Raw genomic sequence first — 22,550 nt, 5'->3', positions numbered from 1 at the left:
TGGTTATCACTTCATTTCATTTGTAATGTATTAAGGAGTCCCATTTTGAAGCATTTCACTAGCTTGTTTTATCTGATCTTTCTAGCATATAATTTAACAGAGCAAAACATATTACAAAATAGTTCTGAATCTCTCTGCTGGAAGTAGCTAAAAAAATAATGAGTTCAATAGCTCTAAATATTTAAAGAGAACAATATAGAAAGTAAAAAGGAATGGGATCTGAAGGTTAGTACTTCTCCAGCCTATACATTGAGCAGGAAATATCCTTCTAGATACCTGTTTGTTCTTCTATTTTGCCTTCCTGTATCCACCTTTTTCTTACTGTCCCCCTGCTGTCCCCCTGCCCCACTGTTTTTGATGATACTTCATTTCTTTAGGTAGCAAGCTGTTGGTGTTGGGAGGGATGGGAGATGCTCATCTCCACTGGATTCATCTTTGCACTAATAAGACTTCACTTGTATCCCTGTATTTCACTTTAAAGCAAGCTTTACAGAGAAGTTAGGTCCATTAAAAAGTCATTTTTTCAGGAAGTAGTTGGATTCAGGCCACAGGTTTAGCCCCTGCTTTAGTCTTGGTGGCAAACTGGAGTCTTGCCTCTAAGCATGTTCTCTGGTGGCACTTGCTGTAAGGTGGATGTAAAAATGTAGGATAATTTATGCAGTCACTGCCAGCCTTATTTCCATTTGGAAAAGGACTTTCACTGCAAGCTTTCAGTTTTGGAACAGATGATCTGTCTTGTTCTAGGTGACTGGTATGAACAGCTTTATCCCCTGGTGATTACGCTGAAGGACTGCATGGGAGAGGTGGTGACCAGGGCGAAGCAATCGATGGCGTTTGTTCTGCTCCAGGAACTTGCCTGTGGTTTGCCACAGTGTTTGATGCTGACCCTAAGAAGAGACATCGTCTTTAGTCAAGCAGTAGGTTGTCTTGTGTCACTTACCTCCTGTTGTTGCTGTAATTAATCCTACTACTCAAGCCAGTGGGTGTGGATTGCTTTTTTGTTGTTTTTCTTTTTTCTTTTCCCAATTTAATGCAACCTTTTAATGTCTTTTGCATTCCAGACACTTAAATATGTTATAGTGAGAGATAAATAATAGTAAATGGAGATCCGTACCATTGAGTCAGAGAAGTAGATCTGCAATGGACTGGAAAAGGTTCCTTATAACTCCCTTTTGCACAAAGAAGGATGTGTAAAGCTATTTTTTAATCTTCCTGGACTTATATGTCAATATCCTCACCCTTCACTTAAGTGAAGTTCTCAAGTCCAGCTTTGAATGTTCCTTACTGCTATATTAAAGCTAGGTTGTTTTCTTTTAATCCTGATCAGCTTGGAAATGAAGAACAGATGATTTTTTTCATTTTCAGTTTGTAGCAGCAGTTTACATGCTTGAAAACATGTCTCTTCTCAGACCTGATGTCTCTTGGTAAATAGCAGAAGTTCTTTTGATCTCCTCCTGTAGATCATATTTTCCAGACAGCTTTTTCTCTGAATGATTTGCCTGATTTCTTCCTTAAATTATATGCTTTTTCTAACATAATTGAGGAGTTGGGCTGAAACTGCTAAGGAGATTCAGTTGCATTGAGGTGCCCCAATGCTTTCAAATCCATCATAATTCACAGCCTTATGTGTTTATAGCCTGCTAACAGAGGTTCTGGTCTTGCTTATGTGAGTGTAACACAACACTGCAAAACAAACTAAACTTATCAAATATAAAATAAGGGAATATTTCACTGCTTTTTACACCCAAAACAATGCCTTAATAATATAGGAAATTATGTATGTAGTCACTGAAGAAAAATATCCTGGCTTCTCAAATATATAAATATGACTTCTATGGTGTATAATGATAGCAAGCCTCATTCTAACTATGTCATAGCACTAAATCTGTTAATTAAACATTTTTCTTTGTCTTTGTAGCTTGCTGGATTGGTCTGTGGGTTCATAATCAAACTGCACACAGGCTTACGTGATCAAGGATTTTTACAACAGCTTCATACTGTTGGATTGCTTGTGCAATATGAAGGACTCCTTAGTACATATAGTAAGTATTGTTCTTGGACAAAAGTCTCTATTGCATCCAGACTGGAAGCTTACCCAGCAGGTTCCTAACTCTGTTCTTCTTCCAGTGATCTATCTTAACGAATCAACAAGTATTATCCTTGGGAGGAAGCAGGCATCTGTCTAATAGCACAGCTCAAGTCAGTGATACTGTGCTGTCAATTCTGCAATAAACATCTCTCGTTTATTTTATTCTCAAATCCTCTGAGAACACTAGTTGCTAATTTTTGCATGCAGAGCACTGAACTACGTTGTCTTAAATACAGGAGACTCCTTTGGTACACCCAGTAGAAGTTCTGTTTAAATAAAATCTGCCTGCGTTTGTATAGACATCTGGCCTGGGCGAAAAAGCTAACAAATGATAAACACTTCCTGACTCCATCAGCCTCTGTCCTGATCTTGCCCATATTGGTGACGTGAAGATAGCTTGACAAATGGTTAATTCCCATCTTGTTACAGATGCCATCATTTGATAGGTATTTAAAAGAACATTTGGAGGGAGAAATTGCCGTATGTTTCAAAATGCTTTGAGCTACATGGTTTGGAATCCTTCCCCAAATTAGAGATTTTGACCCAAGTAGAGGGATTTAGCATTTCTGCAGCTCTCTAGCACACAAGCAGTTGTGGTTCCTCCCTTTTGCATGAGACTTGTTATTCTCAAAACCTTTGTCCTGTATCAGCAGGACAGGCTTTCAAAACACTTTCAGAGTAGACAAAAATAGCTTTCCTGAGGTTCTTCTGTGCACATACAAAGCAGATGGTTTTTCAGAGATGCTTAATACTCATAATTATCATTTAGGCCACAGAGAATTGTCAGCAGTTCTAAAAATCAGTCTGCTTTTATGTAGGTTACTTCAGTGTGGATTTAGGGCTGTGATTTCTAGATGCACAAACTGGAAAATATAATCCCCATATTGCTTTACTGCAACCTATTCAATGACTGATCTGTCAGCTCTGTTAATAACCTCTGTAATTTTTCCATATAGGTGAAGAAGCAGGGATGCTGGAAGATATGGCTGTGGGAATCTCAGATTTGCAGAAAGTAATGTTTAAAGTCATTGAAGCCAAATCAGAAGATTTTTTACCTATTATAACGGGAAGGCGGTAAGAATTTTTTTCCCCTAGAGCCTGTGGCATGAAGTTTTACTCTGTAGGAAATGGAGAAAATGCAGATAATGGTTTTCTTGTAACTGAATTCTGTTGTATGGAAAGTGCAGTAGTTTTATTTTCCAGAGGTGAATGAGGACGTGATGAGGTACTAGGGATTTGTCAAGCTGGTGGTAATATGGGCTCTAGGTTACATGCCTGATGAAAAGCTGAACATTCTAATTATTAATACAAATTCATCAGAAGGGTGTCTGGGTTGTGCAGAGTTTCTGGTGCATTTTTTATATATGGATACTAAATCTAAAATCTACAGAGAGGTGACGAGGTCCATATTTACACAAGGGGCCTCTAGCTGAAGAAACTTTTGAAATGTCCAGAACTTGTGTTTCAGTGTGACTGATGAAATTGCATTTCTGAGAGTTAAGCTTTCATTGTCTTAGGGTGGAAACTGAAAACTCAGATGCCAAACCATAGTGGTCACTTTTGACTTAGTTGCTCAAGATCACACAGGACACAGGCAACCTCAGAAATTCTTGCATAAAGCAACTAATACATTAGGAATAGTGCTGAATATCAGAAAATATAGTCAAACACTTCATTAATTGTGGCTATCAGAGGGTTAACATGATTGCTACACGGGAGGAATGGATTTTTCATCTTCATTATTATTCTAGTATGAAGCCCCAAATGTTTTTACTTTTGCAGAAATCACTTCCTTAATAGTATCATTATTCTTAAGAAGACTGTAAATTATATTCAGCTAAAAGCAGCAACTTTTAGAAAAGATGTGTTTCCTCTGAAGGAGGCTTTCACCACTGATTTACCTAATCATTCTGGATGATTCACTCTCATCCAATGGGTCTTCTGAGAAAGGATCAAAATAAATAGCAGGACAGCTGGAATATGATAGACAACACATTGGGGATAATTAAGAATAGTTATGGGGCACAGGTAAAACAGAAGAAATAAATCCTTTGTAAAACACAGAAGTCCGAAATCTTGAAAAATCCAGCAGCTCCCTTTGCTGGCTTGCTGCCATTACTGGAGTACACTGAACTGTCACACCAGGAGGTCCTTGGCTTGAAAGAGGCTGGAGCTTTAAGCTGCCTCAGGCATTCTGGATTGATGGCGTAGTCACTCCTTAGGAAGAAGAATTACTGCCTGTGATTGCTCTACTGTACTTACTGGCAGGTAGTCACTGGATGGAATCAGTTTCAGGGGGAAAAAACATTCTTTAAGGCTTCTATGGAGGGTCCCCAGTCCTGTTAGAGCTGTGATGAGACAGCTCCTATCAGACAGCATTGGAAGTCAACAAGAGTAGACAGAGGAAAACCTAGTTGTTTTCTAATTAATGTTTAAAATCCTCACCATTTTTAGATCATTTTGGTTGTTAATGTGGTTTGGCTTGATAAAATGAGACTGCAAAACTGTAGAAATGCAAGAGAGAAAATCAAGCTAGAAATTCTTATCTTGCAGAGTCAGAGTGTTGACCTGTAATTGTTTTTCTGGGGAAGTGCTTAAGACTGAGATTCTGAGTAAAAAAAAAAAAACAAAACAAAACCAAACTGGATCCAAAGAGCGTGGCACTGTGTGCACTAACCTGCTGATGTGGGTGGCTGGCTCCAACCATCCAGGTGAAATGAAGTCCCATGGAGGCACTCAGATTCTTTACTTATAGGCAGGAAATAGTTCAACACTTTGGTACAAAATATTTTCTGTAAGTGTGTGTTTGTGCACATGAACTTCAAGGCAGGGTTGGTCACCATGCTTGCAATGAAGCCCTCCGTTGGCCGAGCACTTACAGCCATGCTGAGGTGATCTGGAAAGGTGTCACCTGTCTGAAAGCCAAGCAGCTCGAGGCACCTCCCAGCTGAGAAGCAGAGCCTGGCCATGTGTGCAGTTCTTTTTCTCTTGTGACACAGAGCAGAGGTGCACATAAATGGCTTGGTTTGTCCTTATTGCAAAGAACTGAGAGTGTGATTTCAGCAGCTACAAGTGGCTGCAGGCACCATGTCCTGCGGGTGCCTGGGGTTAATTTTTAGAAGCCTCTGAACAGGACTACAAGTGTTTGTCTGTCTTTGTATGTGATGACAACAAATATTAGGAAATAAGGCAAATAACACTGATGTTCTTCAGCAGCCTTGTTTTAGTGGCCATGTACATTCAAATATTTAATTCCTAAATGCATATAATTTATTTTGATATGATGCTGCATTTTTTTACTCTCTTAAACACGCTAGATTTCCCCACCTCTTCTTCCTGAGAGATCATTAAATGTTAAAACTTCTGTACTGACTTTTGATTCTCATTGAAAAATGTGCAAGCTCCCTTATCCGCCTCATGGCAAAATCACCTGGCATCTCTGTACTGAGACTATTAAAGAGAGAAACCACCTAGCAATAAAATTTTCTGCTGCTGTGTGCTGTTTGTTGTTGAAGTCTCCCTCTGTGGAGACTTTCAAAACCCTTCTGGACGTGTTCTTGGGCACCCTGATCTAGATGAACCTGCATTATCAGCGGGTTGGAATAGATGATCTGCAGAAGGCCCTTCCAACCCCTACCATTCTATGAATTATTTTTATTTTAGTCCCACCTGACTTCAGTACCATTCTTGAACTTTCCAGACACATCTCTGTCACAACTTGATAGCCTTTTCCTTATGTGAGCAGAAGTGGGTTCTTTTCATTGTGCAATTGGTTACAGATTTTTTGAATTTAAGAGGGATTATCTCTGAGACTTCAAAAAATGCCTTGAAAAAGAAAAAAAAAAAAGATGAGGGGAATCTCTCAAATGGTGCTGATGTTAATTTATCGTGCCTAAAGGTCAGCATTTCTCAATGTTCCTTCACATGATGAAAGATTTATAGTGATTGTGGGGGTGTGAAATGTAGCAGTGCAGTGATTTGGTGACATTTTGGTTCAGTAGCTTGTGCACTTGGAATTAGACTAAGCTAACATTTCTTTTCCACATCATGGAAGCACTCCATCACAGAAAAATGTGCTGGTAGCACCTGACAGCAGCTAGGAGTGCTCACATGCAGGCTGAGAATGAATGCTGCTGAGCAAAGATCATTTATACAGTTCTTTACTGCCTTCCTTGCTAATTCTCTTTCCTTCACATAGGCAAATTAATGAAACATAATACAAACCAAACAGATTTAACTGAGGAGCAGAACTTCTTTTTGTCCCTGTTTTTTTTTTGTTTTTTTTTTAACCCTAACCTCTCCTTCACTCCAAGACATTCAAAACTGTTAACAGCCCTCAGTAGTGCATTTGCTCAAAGGTTACACACTAGTTCTAGCCCCTGCCAAAGCATAAACTGTTGCCCTATCTAATTATGTTTCAGTCAGAAGTCTGTACTGGATCCAGTTTATTTTGTTCTCAGATACATGGGCAGGATAGAGGTTCTAGCTCTTCTAAGCTGAAGCTGTTTATCTGTACTAAGGTCATGCTTCTCATCCCTCCACCTTGCCAAGAGTGTCAGAGCTACTGCAGAAACTGCTCTTTGTCTTCAAGGTTTTCTGCCTTTTCTCCCCCAAATTCTACATGTGGACAGTGCAGGTTGAATTCTTTAGCAAGCAAATGATGGAATAAAATAAGGGTTGGAGAGACTTCCTGATAGGTTTTTTTTTTTTTGGTTTTTTTTTTTTTTAGTAGATGCAAAAGCTTTCCATCTTAAGTTTATAAGCAAAAGTTGTGTGTCCTCCTAGGCCTGGTTTCTGTAGGTAGGATATAAATCCTTCTTCCATCATGTTGCTGTAATGCTCTTCTACTTGGTGGTATACCAAACATGCTCTGCAAGAGAGAATGTTTCAGTCTTCATTATCACTTGGTCCTCTTTGAATGATTTAAATGCCAAATCCTGGAGACAAATGCATTTGCTTCTAGTCTGTTCTGGTTTTAATTAAACCAATAACTCTAATAATAGAAAGAAAACCAAGTTACCACTATGCTATTTTTTTTTCTCTTGTGAGGTCAGACATCAATCCTCAAAGACAGGTGAAATCCAGTTTGAGGGTTTCACATGATCAGAATTTGGACTGGCAGCCCAAGTAACATGGCTCTTTGCAAAGCCAGACCAAACAGAAACATAAAGCTAGAATTTCTATAAATCTTATCCCTTCTCCTAAAGCAGGATTCATGTTTGTATAATAAGCCTTCAATTATTATCTTCACAGAGTCAATGCTGTTATTGATGATGCTTTTGTATCCCCAGGGAGAAAATCCAACCACTGAAGTAAATAGGAATTTTGCTTTGGGTTTTTGCTTATATTGTATTTAAAACGGGTAGAGGATCAAGTTATGACTTCTGAAAGGAAGTTGGTTTTGTAACTCAGCAAGATGCATTTGAAGAGTTGAGATGGTCTCATTGATATTTTGGTAGCAGAAGTTTTGTTTTGTTTTGTTTTTTTATTATTGATTTCATCTTTAGTTCTCTTTTCATTTCAGTAAAGAAGCCAGTATCTAAGAGTAAAGGCTACATGCCTTTCCCCAGGTAGCTTATGGTCTTAAAACAAGCAAGCTCTCTTGTCACACTTTATGGTTCAATACAATTAAGGGAAAAAGGGGGGAACTGATTTCTAAGTCTTCCTCTTCTGTCATTTAGCAAGGTTATCATTTCAAGCAAACCAATTAATAATCCCATCCTTACTCTTGCTTTTCAATTTTCCTAGTGAGCATTATATTATAGAGGTCCAACTTCCAGCAAAAATGTTTGAGCTGCTGCCACAAGAGATTAAAGAAGGAAAGCTACTTCGTATGTATCCAGTACTCTTTAATGTTGGAATCAATGAACAGCAAACACTTGCAGAAAGGTAAGAAAAAAAATGTGGGTTTATTTTGTCTCCAAGTATTCTGGCCTAGTCCAGGGTGTCTCCCAGGATTAAAAACAAATCTTATTGACATTGGTGTGTATTTATAGAAGCATTAAAGGAAATAAGCACAAGCTATGAAGCAATGCTGAATAATAACAGTCCAAGTGAAGATATAACCATGTGCAGGATTTTCTCATACAATCAACCCCAAGTTTCCTTTGGATACAGATATAAAATAGGTTTCTATTTCACAGATGTAGAGATTTGTTTGCATACAGTACTTTGGCCTTCTCAAACATGAGTTTGAGGATTTGAAATTCTTATTTTCATTAAGGTGGGGTTGAAGATGCTCAACAAGTCACCAAGGTAGAAAGAGATCAGTTGCCTTCCAATACCTGAAGGGATCCTACAGGAGGGCTGGAGAGGGGTTTTTCATGAGGATGTCTAGCAGTAGGACAAGGCAGAATGATTTTAAACTGAGGGAGAGTAGGTTTAGACTGGATCTTAGGAAGAAGTTCTTCAGTATAAGGGTGGTGAGACTCTGGAATCGATTGCCAGGGAGGTTGTGGATGCCTCCTCCCTGAGGGTGTTCAATGCCAGATTGGACAAGGCGTTGAGCAGCTAAGTCTAGCTGAGAGGTGTTCCTGCCCGTGGCAGAAAGGTTGGAGTAGATGATCTCTGAGGTCACTTCCAACCTGAGCCATGCTATGATTCTATGAATTTTTCAGGAATCAGGTGTGGTAGTTCATAGTAGGGAATACATTAATAATATAGCTGTAGGAACATGAACGCTGATGGTACTATCAATTGGTTTGCTTTAAATTATAACCTTCCAAAATCTGGCTGCTTTTCTGATGTGCTAATAATACTGCTCTGAAAAGATTGCCAGAAACTAATTAGTAAGTACAACAATGGTCAATTTTTCACCAGCCTATTCATTCTCCCTTCCAAGAGAAGGGTATCTGTCCATCATGTTAAATTACCAACTTTGTGCAATGCTAAAAACGCAAGGTAGACTTCAACAATGAGACAGCTACATTTTCTTTTTACTGCTTTTATTAACAGAGCATCCAAGAGACAATAATACAGATCTTTAAACAACATTCACTGCAAACTCAAGGCCAAAGGTGTAGCTGGGGAAACAGAGGCAGACAGTGAAAAACCACTAAATTGGACAATAAGGAAGAAATTAAGCACATCAGGAGTTTCACATCCTGGTCTTTGTAGACAGAAAAGTGAAAAGCAGCCTTTTAAGGAAGGATTCTAAGGAATACCATCAAGTAGCTTTGTTTACAGGAAACTTCCCTGAATGGTGATGTGTGAGAAAATTTAGGTAGAAAATTTAAATGGGAGGCACAGGCTGAATCAGAAGTCAGTTAAGACTGGTGTTTTACTGATGAAAGAGTTGAACGTTTGGTTAGAGAACCTGAATTATTTTTTTAATTAAAACAGCTTATTCTTGATGCTGTGAGGAAGGAAAAAGTGATGCTGTGAGAGGAGTGCCGTGACCAAAGTGATACAGAGCCAACAAAATCAGTCGTGACAATTGTGACTAGAACACATGGTGGTTTTCCAAAATCAGAGAAAATCAATATGCAGTAACCAAGCAGCAAGTTTAAGAGAGCTTAGACAGGTGGGATAGGCAGGGAGGAGTGTATGTTGTAAGACTCTGTAGTATCGGACAAGATTCAGAAACAGCCTGGACATGGCAGGACTTGGAGATGAGTGGGTGTGAAAAGCTGTCTGGGTGGAAAGCGAAGTGACAGGAAGAACAGTGGCATTGTACCCAGTGGTGGTTTTACACTGTCCACAGAGCAAGCCATCAATTAAAAACGTAGTAAATAAATCAACAAAGTAAATAAAATTTAGTAAAAAAATGTTAGTTTCTACATCTGTCACACAAATCAGTTTGGATTTTTCCATGCAGAAGAAGCTTTCCTGCATGTACTTACAGGTGTAAGCATTAGACTTAATTTCAAATATTGCTCAGCTGTGAAACCTGCGCACTTGTCTTTGAGATCAGAAACACTGCACATGAGTTTTGGCAAAATTTTGATGTTGGAAAATAAACATGAGACCAGAAATAAAGTTTTGTGATAAACTTCTAGGGAAAAAAAATATCAGATGGAAACATCCTATTTTTCAATCAAGCACAGTTGAGAAGATACCTGATTTAGAAGAATAATCTCATGTGCAGTGATGGCTGCTGAGGAAGTAGCTGAGTATTTTCGCTTTGATCCCCTTTTTTGATCCCCTTTTTGCTATCTTCTGATATGTGTCCCCTTTTATCTACCTGAATTTCTCACTTTTCTATGTCTGTCTTTCTGTATTCCTTTATTTGCTTTTTTTTCTCCTCTTCATTTTGAGGCTATTGTAAAGATGAGTCCCAAAAACTTGGTCCTAGCAGCCTAAGGGATGTTCCTGTCTTTTCATATCTCTCATAGCAGAGGTAGTAGGAAATAATTTTTGTTACTGTTACTTTAGCCTATATGAAACTGGCTGTTGTAGAAAATTTGGTCTCACAGAGGATGATATTTGCCTATATAGGTATAGTCAGATCGTGGCAAAGCATAACAGCATCCTGATGATGTCTGGGTTTTCTGTGAAGGATAATGAGGGTGTGGGTGATGTGTTCCTAGCAGACCTGACTGCTGCAAGAAGCCCCCAAACACAGTCCCGAGCTGGCTGCAGCACTGTGGAGTGACTGCTGAGGTCTGTGCTGCAGCCAGCTTCAACACAGCCCACTGGAGCCGGCTAGCCTGTAGGTCGAAACTCTGTGAAGCTTAAGGATGAAGTCACTGCTCAACAGCAGAGAAATGATCCTCTCATTAGTTCCTGGTACAAGAAACCAAGACAACTAACAGCTCTGGAGCGCAGTGTAGGGCAGAAAGGACTCAGAGGAGTAATCAGTTTGGCTATTTATCGCAAATATTCTCAGACCAGAGCAGAAATTGTTTTTTGCAGAACGTTTTCTACCTGTGACTTGCATCTCTTCCATCTTGTGTGACTTTGATGTCATACAACTTGGTAGAAACTGATCTACCTAAGCAAGAGTAAGAGACATAGGAGTTGGTACTGTCTGCCTGTGGTGCCATTGAAATTCCCACAAAGAGCCCTTGCATCTATTCAGGACTGGGGAAGGGGGCAAGAGTATTTGCTTTATGCAAAGAAATCATTCAGAAGGATAATTACCTTTGGTTTTGGTATAGTTTGAGGGGGTTGCGTCATTTTGTTGTACTTTTTTTATAGGTTTGGAGATACCACTTTGCAAGAAAACATTAACCAAGAAAACTTGGAACTCCTAAAAGAATATTACAAGCTGTTTACGGAAAAAATGCCTCCTGATTGTGAGTACAATATAATGCAATATCCAAATCACAGAATGTTATGGCTTTGGAAAGGTTTGATAAGTGAAAGATTGTAAGGAAGTAATATTAGCACAATATTGCTGTGCAGCTTTTTAGGTTTAGGGCTCAATCCCAGAACTCATTCCATACAGCTCTGCTGAAGCCAGTAGTGACTGCAGGCACAATGCCACAGCAGAAACTACCAGCAGAATGAAACAGAGTAATGATGAACTAAAAGGCTCTTTTAAATTATTAATTTAATATGCTTTTTAATACTGCAAGTAGAGGACAGTCTGTGCCTACTATATTGGTACAGAAATACTCAGTGGAATTTTCATCAGTTTCAGTTATTCCCTCCATTCTGGTTTTGCAAATGTGTTAAGGTATGGCAAACCACTGAGAAATCTGCAGATGCAAGTAGAAGCAATGAGCCACATCATAATATCACTAATATGACTATCATGGTTCCACTAGAATGGGCCCTGCATTCCAATTTGGTGTCATAAATGTTACTGTTCTGTTGCTCTGACTGTTGAAAGCAAACACTGAAAAGACTGTTTGTGTCAATCTCGTCCTCTTAAAGTAGTCTTAGTGCCTAAACTGTATTCCCAAATGTTGCAGTTTTTACAGCCTAATTTTAAATAGCTTGGATGTAGGTCTCTGCTCCTTCCCCTTGGTTAAGAAGGGGTGAATCTGGAGAAGACAAAGCTCTGAGAAGACCTTATTGTGGCCTTCCTTTACCTTAAGTGGGCCTATGAGAAAGCTGGGGAGGGACTTTTTAGGGTGTCAAGTAGTGACAGGACTCGGAGGAATGTAGCAAAACTAGAAGTGGGGAGATTCAGACTGGATGTTAGGAAGAAATTCTTCCCCATGAGGGTGGTGAGACACTGGAACAGGTTGCCCAGGGAAGTGGTAGAAGCCTCATCCCTGGAGATTTTTAAGGCCAGGCTGGATGTGGCTCTGAGCAACCTGATCTAGTGAGAGGTGTCCCTGCCCAAGGCAGGGGGGATTGGAACTGGATGATCTTTGAGGTCCCTTCCAACCCTGACAGTTCTGTGATTGTATGAATCTAAAGGTCTGTCATCCTTCAGGATATGTGACACCTCATGGGGAATGCTGCTGGTTAAATTCCTGTGCAAAACTTCTGTTCTCTTACAGAGTACCTTCTGTTGATTACTTCTGCAAATTATCTGTATACGTGTATGTACTTATATCTGATGTATCACTGTATGTGTGTACATGTTTATCTTTTGTATCAGCATGTTTTGAATTTGTTAATAATTTGAACAGAAGTGAAAACTCTGTTCCTAAGCAGCGGGCAGTAAGCCAGTCCTTCCACCCACATCTCTAGGATTCCTACAAAGAAACTCATACAAGAAATTAGTAATTAATTTAGGGGAATCTTGCCAGGAAAGCATCCTGAAAAACTAACCTCATCTGAGGTTAATTCTAAGGTGTATCTACTACCTCATAAATAGATCTGATTATATAAGAGCAATAATTTGCCTGCAGATAGTATTGGCTGCTTTTCATGAACAGAAACTAACCATGAACTGTCTTCCTGCAGCAGGATTATCAGTGAGCCACGCAGGCTGCCTGGACTTCTTCCAGGCTGGGCAGGCTTTTGAGAACTACACTTGTCCAATTCTTTGTGTCTCTTCTGGTTATTATTACCCTCTTGCTTTTTCTCTACTTCTAAGATTTGATTCTGTCCAAAATTTTACAGAATATAAAGCACCTTCTGGTTCCACTGTGCCTTCCAGTAGCTCCCTGCCATTATACACAACCACCCTTTGGAGTTGTCAGAATGTGCCTTTTAAACCAGTTCCCTGAAAAGAAGTGAAGCTCTCCAAGTTGCTCAGCTGGAGGAGGACTTCAGCTCCTCCCTAGTTCCCCCACTTCTGTGCTCAAGCTCTTAGGAAGATAAACCTCCATCGAAGCTGGCAGCAGCCCTGGTGGTGTAGCCAAGTGAGAGCTGTTCAGTATGGATGGCTCCTTGATGGTTTTGTCATCCTTTTGCAGGCAGTTTCCTGTAGTGCCAAACCTGTGCTACAAAATTAAAGCAGGACCATTCACAAAACGGTTACGTTACAAATAGTGCTCATAAAGCCAGACAGAATTCAAGGGCTCACAGCCTTGATGGGCAAGCTGTTGCATCCACCATCCTTAGGCAGCCTCACCTGCCTGGTGCTTCATTCATATATTCCATTTCAATGAATTAAATGTTCCACTTCTGTAAAGCTATTACCACTTTTACTATTGTTTTTTCTCTCATCTCTGTAATTCCCCTTGCCAGTAACATTCTACTTTTATCTCTATTCCCAATTATTAAATGTCTTCAGCTGCATGTGGTGGTCATGCCCAGCACTGACTTTTTATCTTCTTTTAGATGAATATGCACTCTGTCACCTTTCTTAATCTTTTTAATTCTCTAATAGAGAGCTCTGAAAACAATAACCAACAGGGTGCTCCCAGAATGATTCCTGCTGAAAATGCCCACCAAATGTATTTCTGGTTTAGACACCAAAATAGTATTGCTTTATAGAACAGCTAGCAATAGCAAGGCTACAAAAAAAATCACAGAATTGTCAGGGTTGGAAGGGACCTCAAAGTTCATCCTTGCCGTGGGAAGGGACACCTCACACTAGATCAGGTTGCTCAGAACCCATCCAGCCTGGCCCTAAAAACCTCTGTGTGCTTGTTGTTTAGTAGTGCAGAATTAATTGTAAAGAACACCTTAGAACCGGATTTAAACATCTATAAGACACAAAATCAGAGAAACCTGTGAGTCGTAGTCTTGCTGGTTTGATACCAAACACTCACAGCAACATCAGTGTCGCCACATTTTGTCCCGTGTGGGAAGAGAGATGCTTGCAAGGTTTAGAAATCCTGCAAATGAAGGTTTTCTTACATAGCATCACAGTGCAGTACGTGTATAGTCAGCAGTAAATCCATGAGTCTGTTTTGCACTTCTAGGCTTCTTCCCTTTACAATCTATGAGAATGATTTGATGGTTTAATGCTGCTTTGTGACACAAGGAATTTAAGCAATCGATCACATCCAGTCAAGATGCTGCTTGTTTGGCAATATTATAAATTAGGAGAATCTTGCTTTACCTGTGGTGAAGTCATCTCTCAGATGATGCATTTTGCTGTCAAGCAAAAGAAAGCTGCTTCAAAGCAATATAATGGCTACCTGGTGGTACATTCTCATAATCTGGAAGGATCTGTGTGGAGCACTTGTTGTGTGCTATGTGTTTTAAAGAACAGGTGCAGAGGAAGTGCAGTAGTCTAGCAGGTTGTGATATATATTTTATATGCTCTGCATTATCTAATTGTATGGTCAGGAATTGTAATATGCAGATAAAAAAAATCCCCATTAGTATTATTACAAAGTTAGTTTGAATGTACTTTTTCTTCATTCTTTTTCCTTTTGGCAGCACAGTAGGAGTAAGACAACTTAGTCATTTTTAGAATAGTTCTTCTTGAGTATGTTTAAATTACTTCATACTGTGAATCATGGATAAGGGAAACTACAGAATTCATTACAGATAAAAGGTAAAAAGCCTGTTGATAAGAGAGATCATACCAGCTGGGATCAATTTAGGAGAATGGATTTTGACCTGCCTTAGTTGCCTCATTTTTACTCTTTGAATTGTATATAAATCTTAGGGTTTAGGATTGGGGCTTGGGGGTTTTTTGTGTGTGTGTGCTTGGTTGGTTTTTTGTTGTTTTGTTTGTTTTTTTCACTTGTTGAAAAAAATGTATCAAGTAATCAATTTGGTTTAATATTCTTTCAGCTGGTTCTAAGCCCTTCTCTGATTATAATTTTAATTACATTTCTTTTTATGTCAATACTGCAAGAAGAAATTATTTTTAAAAACAGATTTTTGATTGCTTCCACTGATTTTCAAAACTAATGGAGATAAAGGTAACATCAGAACAAAACTCTTCTATATACAAAACAAAATAAGAGTCAATTAAATTGCCTGCTCTTGAATTGTCACTAGACATCCACAATTAATAAAACTTCAGCTCAGCTGACATACCCAGTGCAAGTATTTCAAATTTTGGATTTTAGGTAAACCTAAAATTATTTTGTATTTAAAAATTAAAGTGCTATTTAATTTCAAACTATGGAATATCCTTTGTTAGATTTGGAAGGGTGAGGGCAGGTATGTAGTGCTGTTCGAGCCTCTTGTTATGTTATATTGGGAACTAAAGCATCATTTAAAACAATAAAATATTTTGACTTAAAAGCATCCAATCAAAGAAGGGTTTAATGCACTCAGTTATTTCTCTGCTTGTTTCTACTGAATGGCTGTAATAGTTTGTGAACAGAACTGCAACAGAGATTTGAATGTTTTCACCATCCATTTATAAGATAAAAGTTCAAGACACTTTAATATACAGTGATGAAGATCTTGGGGACAATGGCCTTAATACAACAATACTGAAAAGAACTAAGGTTTGCTTATTCCCTGAATATTTAGCTGATACTTTCTATCCTGTGTTCCCAAATAAGGTTGTAAATAACAGATCTGTTCTTTACTTATGGACGTTATTTAGTCAGCACAAATATATCATCAACCTCATTCTAATGAGCAACCTTATCATACTTTTTTTTCCAGGTCTGCCACATTTTCAAGAACAAAATGATTTAAAGGGATTGCTAGAAAATCTCCATCAAAATATCCAGGCCAAAAAGAGAAAGAATGTAGAAATCATGTGGCTGGCTGCAACGGTAAGCTCTCTTGTTTCAAACAGGTTCACATGATGAGCTAATTTTCACATGCCTGCTGATATTGTAAGTGCAGTGGATTTTAGGACTGAGTGGAAAACTCAGTGATTAGATAGATACACTGAAATGGCTCTCTAACATTTCCGTTCTTCTGGTCTCTCATCCAACTTATGAAAAATATCCCTTCTTCCTGCACTTACATTACAGATATTTTCTTGTTCTCACTTTCTTAACTGCTAGAACTGGCTAGAATTTGAAGCAGGAAATTATCCTGGTCTCTTTCCTGCAGAACTTCTCCTAGGCTGTGCTGCTGCTTGAGGATGTTTTGTCCTAGATGCAGGAGGTGCAGTGAGTTGTGTACCGAGGTGAAAGAGGGTTGATTCTTGTGTTTTTAACTGAGTCTGTTTAAGACAGAGGAATCCCTTTGTCTCCTTATGGGCAGAATCAATTCCTTGGGTGACCACACATAGCTGTAAATATATCACTTTATATGAGGGCAACAATACAATATGCAGCTGCAGTATCTGACCTTTGTTGTTATTTTAAATTATATAATTCTTTTATAATACAGAATTTGGTTATTCAGGTATTTTCCTTTTATTGGTTAGTGTCTGTGAGCCTTGAGGTATAGTACAGATCATTACTTCCCCTGGCTTTTGTTTAGTACTGCTGCACTCAACTTCTGATCTTCTAAATAAGTGTTTAATTGTATCAGTTCAACTTTTAGTGAATCACATATTACGGGGGGGCTTTAGCCAGTGCCATGATAACAGCCACTCCAAAGGCACTGGCAGCAACACAAAATAAACCAGAAGTGGAAAGGTCAGACATCCAGACCCAGGGAGAACATAAAGGAAAATGTTTATCAAACAATGAATTGTATTTTGTTTATACTCCCCATTCTGTTTCCCAATTCTGTGGGAAACATCTATGGGTTTGCACAAAGATGTTAAAAAAAAAAAAAAAAAAAAAAGCACAACAAAACAACCCTTTGGTGTTTATAAAGAGTTCAAGCTTTTTCAGGAATGTGAACTTCAACCAGGTAGTTGTCTTAGATTTAGGAAAGTGCCCTTGGTATTTATTGCCTTGGTGCCTACTTACACAAGCAGAGACTTAAATCTTTGGCATCTACTGAAGTTATTGAAGCAAGGCCTTGTGTTTTGGAGAACTTTCAACTGCATGTACTCTTCAAGGCAAATAAATGTTTGATACAAAATATTAATAAAATTTTCACAACTTTCCATGAACACCAGGAACCAGATAATATTAATTATATCTTTGTATCAATTACCCTGCTGTAATTTTTTAATGTTGCTAATAACATTTTTTTCTATGTGGTTAATAAATATTATCCCATGGTATTGCAGCATAAACCTGTTGTGAATAAAAAATGTAAGCTTTTCTTGAAGTACCAGCTCTGCAATTACTGTGAAACATTGCTTTTTAAAGAATTAAAAGATAAGTCAGCACAGGATTGTGCAAAATGAGCTACAATGAATATGACAGAATTAATCTTTGGATATAGAAAGTTGTTTCCTACCACCTATTCATGACTCCCTGAAAATAATTTCATAGGTAAAAAGCGTTGGATAAAAACTGTTTCAGATTTTTCCTTCCAGGTATTCTTGCTTCTTTTCATATGATGTTACTGTAACCTTCTGAAACAAGAATTTCTGGACCCACTGTTAGCATAGAATCACAGAATGGTTTGGGTCGGAAGGGACCTTTAAAGTTCATCTGGTCCAGCCCCCCCTGTAGTGAGCAGGAACATCTTTAATTAGATCAGGTTGCATATTGTTACATGGTGGTTTTTTTGTTGAAAAGGATGTAAGAATGTCCTTTGTTACTGCAGTAGATGTATGAGATTCTACCTGGATATGCATAAATATATGCTGTGCTAATGGAACTGTGAGAATAGATCTGCTTTTTAGAAGTCAGCTATTGCAAATTGGTATCAGAAACATTTTTTTTATACTAAATATAATGGCACAGAGATTTAAATGTTAGGTATTTTTACTTCCTAAACTGCACCCTTCATCTTCTCTCTAGAGCAGGAGAAATAATCAAGAGTATTGATTGATCCTTGGTTTAGTCTTCATAGTTCCATGTGCTCTTAGCATCCCTTAATCACAATCCTGATCATTTACATCTGCGGTCGTAAGGGAGACCTCCTAAAGCTCTAGTATGTGTTAAGCCTAGTTCTCCTTCTCTCCTCCTCCTCTTTCTCTTCCATCTTCTATATATTTAGAGAAGTGAGCAAAACTGAGGGTAGGATTCAATTTGGATTCTAACTGTAAGCTGTGTGTCCTGCTGTGATGATCTTACTGTATATTTGATATTGTCCCTTACTAGGTTTCAGATCATTAGATTAGAGCATCAGATCCTTGTGTTTGCCCATTTTAATTATTTACCCTGTTTAACTGCTGCTGCTTAGTGAACTGAGTCATCCAGAGGATTTATCTAGGCCAACCTATCAGGTTAGCCTCTATTTCTCCTTAAATCAGAATCTAAGGATTTTTTAATTTGCTTAATTAAGTTAACAGATTGCTTTCTGTTTAAACCACTTTGCAATGATTGAGACGTTTGTACTGAACTTCAATGCAAAAGAAGCTTGTGGTCATTTGTTTCTTGTTGTGCCTAGAATGTTTCTCAGCTCCAACCTGATTCTCACTAGCCAGCACTTTATATGTATGCTGTCAACCCAGATTTGAGATTCAGTCTCCAATCCCTGCATCAGAGGCCATCATTCATCCAGAATAATTACCTGTTTTTTTTTTTTTATTATGACTCATTCACTTAGAATAGTCACAATGACTCACAGACTTCAGAAGAGACTAGTGTAAAGAAAATTAATCTCTTCAATTAAGCAGTTAACTTCTTTCACAGCATTACTTAAAAAGTATTTTAGTAATTTATTTAAATCCCAATGCAACTTTCCAACTTCTTAAACAGATTTAAGTTTTTAAAATTTGAATTATAGGGGTGGGTGGAGAAACACTCTAAGATTCTCCTTTAGCCTGTACTTCTTTGGGTTCAAAGTTAGATAGAATAAATGTATTGTCTGGCTTCAACGTTTGAGAGCATCCTTACCACAATATTGCAAAAACCTTAAAGGCTGTATGCAATTTCTGGGCCACTGATTTTAACAGAATCCCAGAGAATGAAATTAATAGATTAAAAAAGTGCTTATTTGCTGACTTGAGAACATGAAGATCATGTTTCAGTTTCAGCAGGACCCCAAGTAAAGACCTGAGCTGAGAGGTTCCTTGGGATGAAGCCTAACAGCTTGTGCTGGTTTTAAGGCTATGCTTTTCATTTCTTTCCGCAGAGTTCGAGCAAAAAAAGTAAAAGAATGTAAATAAATCACAACTGGATGTAAGAAAGCAAAATAATGATTACTCTAAACACTTCTGTTGGGGAGATAGAAATGTGTAAGAGTCAGTACTCAAGTACTGACAGAAAAGTTAGTCTGTCTGGTGTTTTTCTGCTGGGCAGTCTAACAGAGTTCTTCTGCACTTAGCTTTGAAGAAAACACACTGGCATACTGACCTTGAAAGCTAAGTTCTAACAACCTCTCTGCTTCTTGTCTTTCTTCCTGCTGCCAGGGGGGTCTGGGGAAGGCAGAGAAGAGGGAGGCAGGGGGGCAGCTTTCCTGGCTTTGGCCAGGAGGGTTTTGTGCTGTTTCTGTTAATTGTACATATTGGTAAATACTGTAAATACTGTATATTTGTATATATTCATTGCATTCCATTGTAGACTGTAGTTCTTGCTTGTAAATACAGGTACATTTGCTTCCGAACTGAGCTAGTCTGGTGGTGTTAATGTGGGAGGGGAATTTCAACCCACCACACTACAACACAGCTGTAATTTATTGCCTTGCCTTATTCTCTGTCCTTTATCTTTCTTTCTTTCCTTTCTCTCTCTGATTTCCTTCCTAAACTATCTCCCTTTTTTGATGCTGGTAGAGCTGTGTTTGTCCAGGGATAGTAGCAAGCAATGCAAAGTATTACCTTTTCTTATTAGGTAGATCCCCACTTTGGCATATCTTTTGTCCCTCCAATTTTTCTGTTTCTAGTATAATAATTTTGTTTGAACCCAAAGTATAAACTAATGGGCTGGTGTGACCCCCAGACTGATTCCTAAGGTGAGAAATTATCCTTAAAAAGTATGTTATGTTTCCCTTATCTCTTACAATTTGTCAAAATTTACAGTGAAAGGAGGCAATCCATGGCAATCATTTGAATTAAGCTTTAGCTGTTCTTTGTACCCGTTGAAAATAAGGACTATATTTAAATTCAGATGTCTTGAGTCCATACCCTCAGGAGAAGTTAGTCCTCTGCGTTCATGAGTCTGAGTTAAGACTTGGCAAAGGTTTTCTTCATTGATTCAACATTCATTAGGTATTCAGACAATTAAGCTTTAATTGAATAGGGTGGTTGTCAGAGAAAATGAGGACAAAATGAGGCATCTTTTCCTTTTCCAATAGCCTAGGCTAACACAAATACTTTTGTCTTCAAGTCCAGGAAATTGGATACAATGATTTGGTAAGCTGTAGTACCTGGAGACATTTTAGTGACTTGCTTAAAATAGGACTAAGAATAGTAAGTTGGGGGGGATTTTTTTGTTGTTGTTGTTGTGATCTACAGACAGTTTCTTGCCTCCCTTGGAGGCAGGATGTTGAGGTGAGCAGGAGAAAGACTTGATTGCAACTGCTGTATAAGATCGTCTGCAGCTCTCCTAAAATCACTAATGGCTCCTTTTCACCAGTAGGCAGTTTGTTTGAAGGCTTGTGCTGCTAATCAAAGCCCTGGAGATCTGCTTTGAAAATACATTCTTTGGATCAGTAACTGTGATCTTTTGGTGCTGTTTTTTGTAGACTGTTAATGCTGAGTATTTATAAACAAAAGAGAAATTCACACTTCTTTTGAGTACGTTTTCACCTGTGGTGGCACTGTCAGCCCAGCATGGGCATACTGCTTAGAATCATAGAATGAGATGGGTTGTAAGGGACCTTTAAAGGTCATCTTGTCCAGCCCCTCTGCAGTAAGCAGGAACACCCCCGACTAGATCAGATTGCTCATAGACCCCCTCAAGTCTGATGCTGAATGTCTACAGGGATGGGGCCTCCACCACTTCCCTGAGCAACCAGTTCCAGCGTTCCACCACCCTCACAGTAAAGAACTTCTTCATAATGTCCAATCTAAATCTACCCTGCTCTAGTTTAAAAGCATTGCCCCTTGTCCTATTGCTATATGTCCTTGTAAACTGTCCCCCCCGCAGCTTTCAAGGTGTGGAAAGGGCACCCTGTGACCTCTGCCTGTGTTTCAGATTTGCCGTAAGCTGAACGGAGTCCGTTTCACCTGCTGCAAAAGTGCCAAAGACCGGACGTCCATGTCGGTGACGCTGGAGCAGTGCTCCATCCTGAGGGACGAGCATCAGCTGCACAAAGACTTCTTCATTCGGGCACTGGATTGTATGAGAAGGTATGTGGAGATTTTTGGGTGTCCCTTGCATTTTGAGCTAAGCTAGGAGCTACAGCACAGGATGGTCTAAAGCTGACTGCAAATGCTCCATAAACACCAGTCCTGATTTAGCAGAACTGACCAGCTGCATGCCAGCTGGTAAGTCATTTCTGCATGCAAGGCCTTTGAACTGCATGTTTTGTCCCTTTTAACAGTTTATGAGATAGATGTCTGAAACCTTGTAAGTGTCACTTCATTGACACAGAATTTCACTGAAGTAAACAGCAGTTTCTTGGGCTTTCATGAGGCTTAAAACTTTAATGATATTCCATTACCATTAAAAAAAGGAAAGAAGTTATTGTTTTAAGATGTTTGCACACTCATTAAATCAGTTGTATAAAATTCAGACAAACATTGTGAAAGCAGAATAAGCATTTGTCACAGATGGCAATTTTTACTAGCTCATGTTGTTAAAAATCAGGCTTGGACTGATGGCAATTGCCACTAACATCTGATCAAACCTTTACTGTGCTTAAAGAAGAAAAATAAAAATTACTTATTCTAAATGACAACCATGCAGAAGTTGAAGCTGATGTTATCAGCAATGTGTAATTAAAAGATGCAAAGATTTCTGATTATCTGAAAGCCTATTGAGCAAACAAGGTTTGGTCATAAAATGAATCTGTATCTTATGGTCTCTAAAGTAACTTTTATAATTAACGTCAGTGAGTACTGCATTGTATTTTCTGAGTTTAGAAATGTCCACAACATTAAAACAATTTAGCAAAGGTCACTGCAAAATTAGTAGAAAATATTCTGGTCAGCCTGCAAAGAAGTAACTGAGCCATATCCTGCACTCATGTGAAAGAGAAATTATGTGTTGGATTTGCAAAGATCACACTAAGTAAGCAATCATGCTTAAAGCCTGGGATTGATGATTCTTGACCTTAACAGTTAGTATTGTCAATTAGAAATTTAATGTGTAGTTAACACTGTAGGACTGGGTCCCTTTGTCTTTTGGCA

General features: G+C 38.7%; 1 protein-coding gene across 6 annotated transcripts in view; it reads left to right on the top strand.

The window, feature by feature from the left end:
- Nucleotides 1–22,550, top strand: part of INPP4B (inositol polyphosphate-4-phosphatase type II B) — a 168,190-nt gene that overhangs the window by 117,122 nt on the left and 28,518 nt on the right. For all 6 annotated transcript variants that reach the window (XM_054392425.1, XM_054392424.1, XM_054392423.1 and 3 more), the window contains 7 exons: nucleotides 745–917; nucleotides 1,919–2,042; nucleotides 3,046–3,163; nucleotides 7,838–7,978; nucleotides 11,228–11,325; nucleotides 15,956–16,068; nucleotides 21,394–21,548. In XM_054392425.1, the coding sequence (XP_054248400.1) occupies nucleotides 745–917; nucleotides 1,919–2,042; nucleotides 3,046–3,163; nucleotides 7,838–7,978; nucleotides 11,228–11,325; nucleotides 15,956–16,068; nucleotides 21,394–21,548 (922 nt within the window). The remainder of the gene's footprint in view (nucleotides 1–744; nucleotides 918–1,918; nucleotides 2,043–3,045; nucleotides 3,164–7,837; nucleotides 7,979–11,227; nucleotides 11,326–15,955; nucleotides 16,069–21,393; nucleotides 21,549–22,550) is intronic.

This window comes from Indicator indicator, chromosome 25, assembly GCF_027791375.1.
Source record: "Indicator indicator isolate 239-I01 chromosome 25, UM_Iind_1.1, whole genome shotgun sequence".
In the NCBI taxonomy this organism is placed as follows: Eukaryota; Metazoa; Chordata; class Aves; order Piciformes; family Indicatoridae; genus Indicator; species Indicator indicator.
The sequence above is the reverse complement of the archived record's forward strand: the minus strand, read 5'-3'. Positions and strand labels throughout refer to the sequence as shown.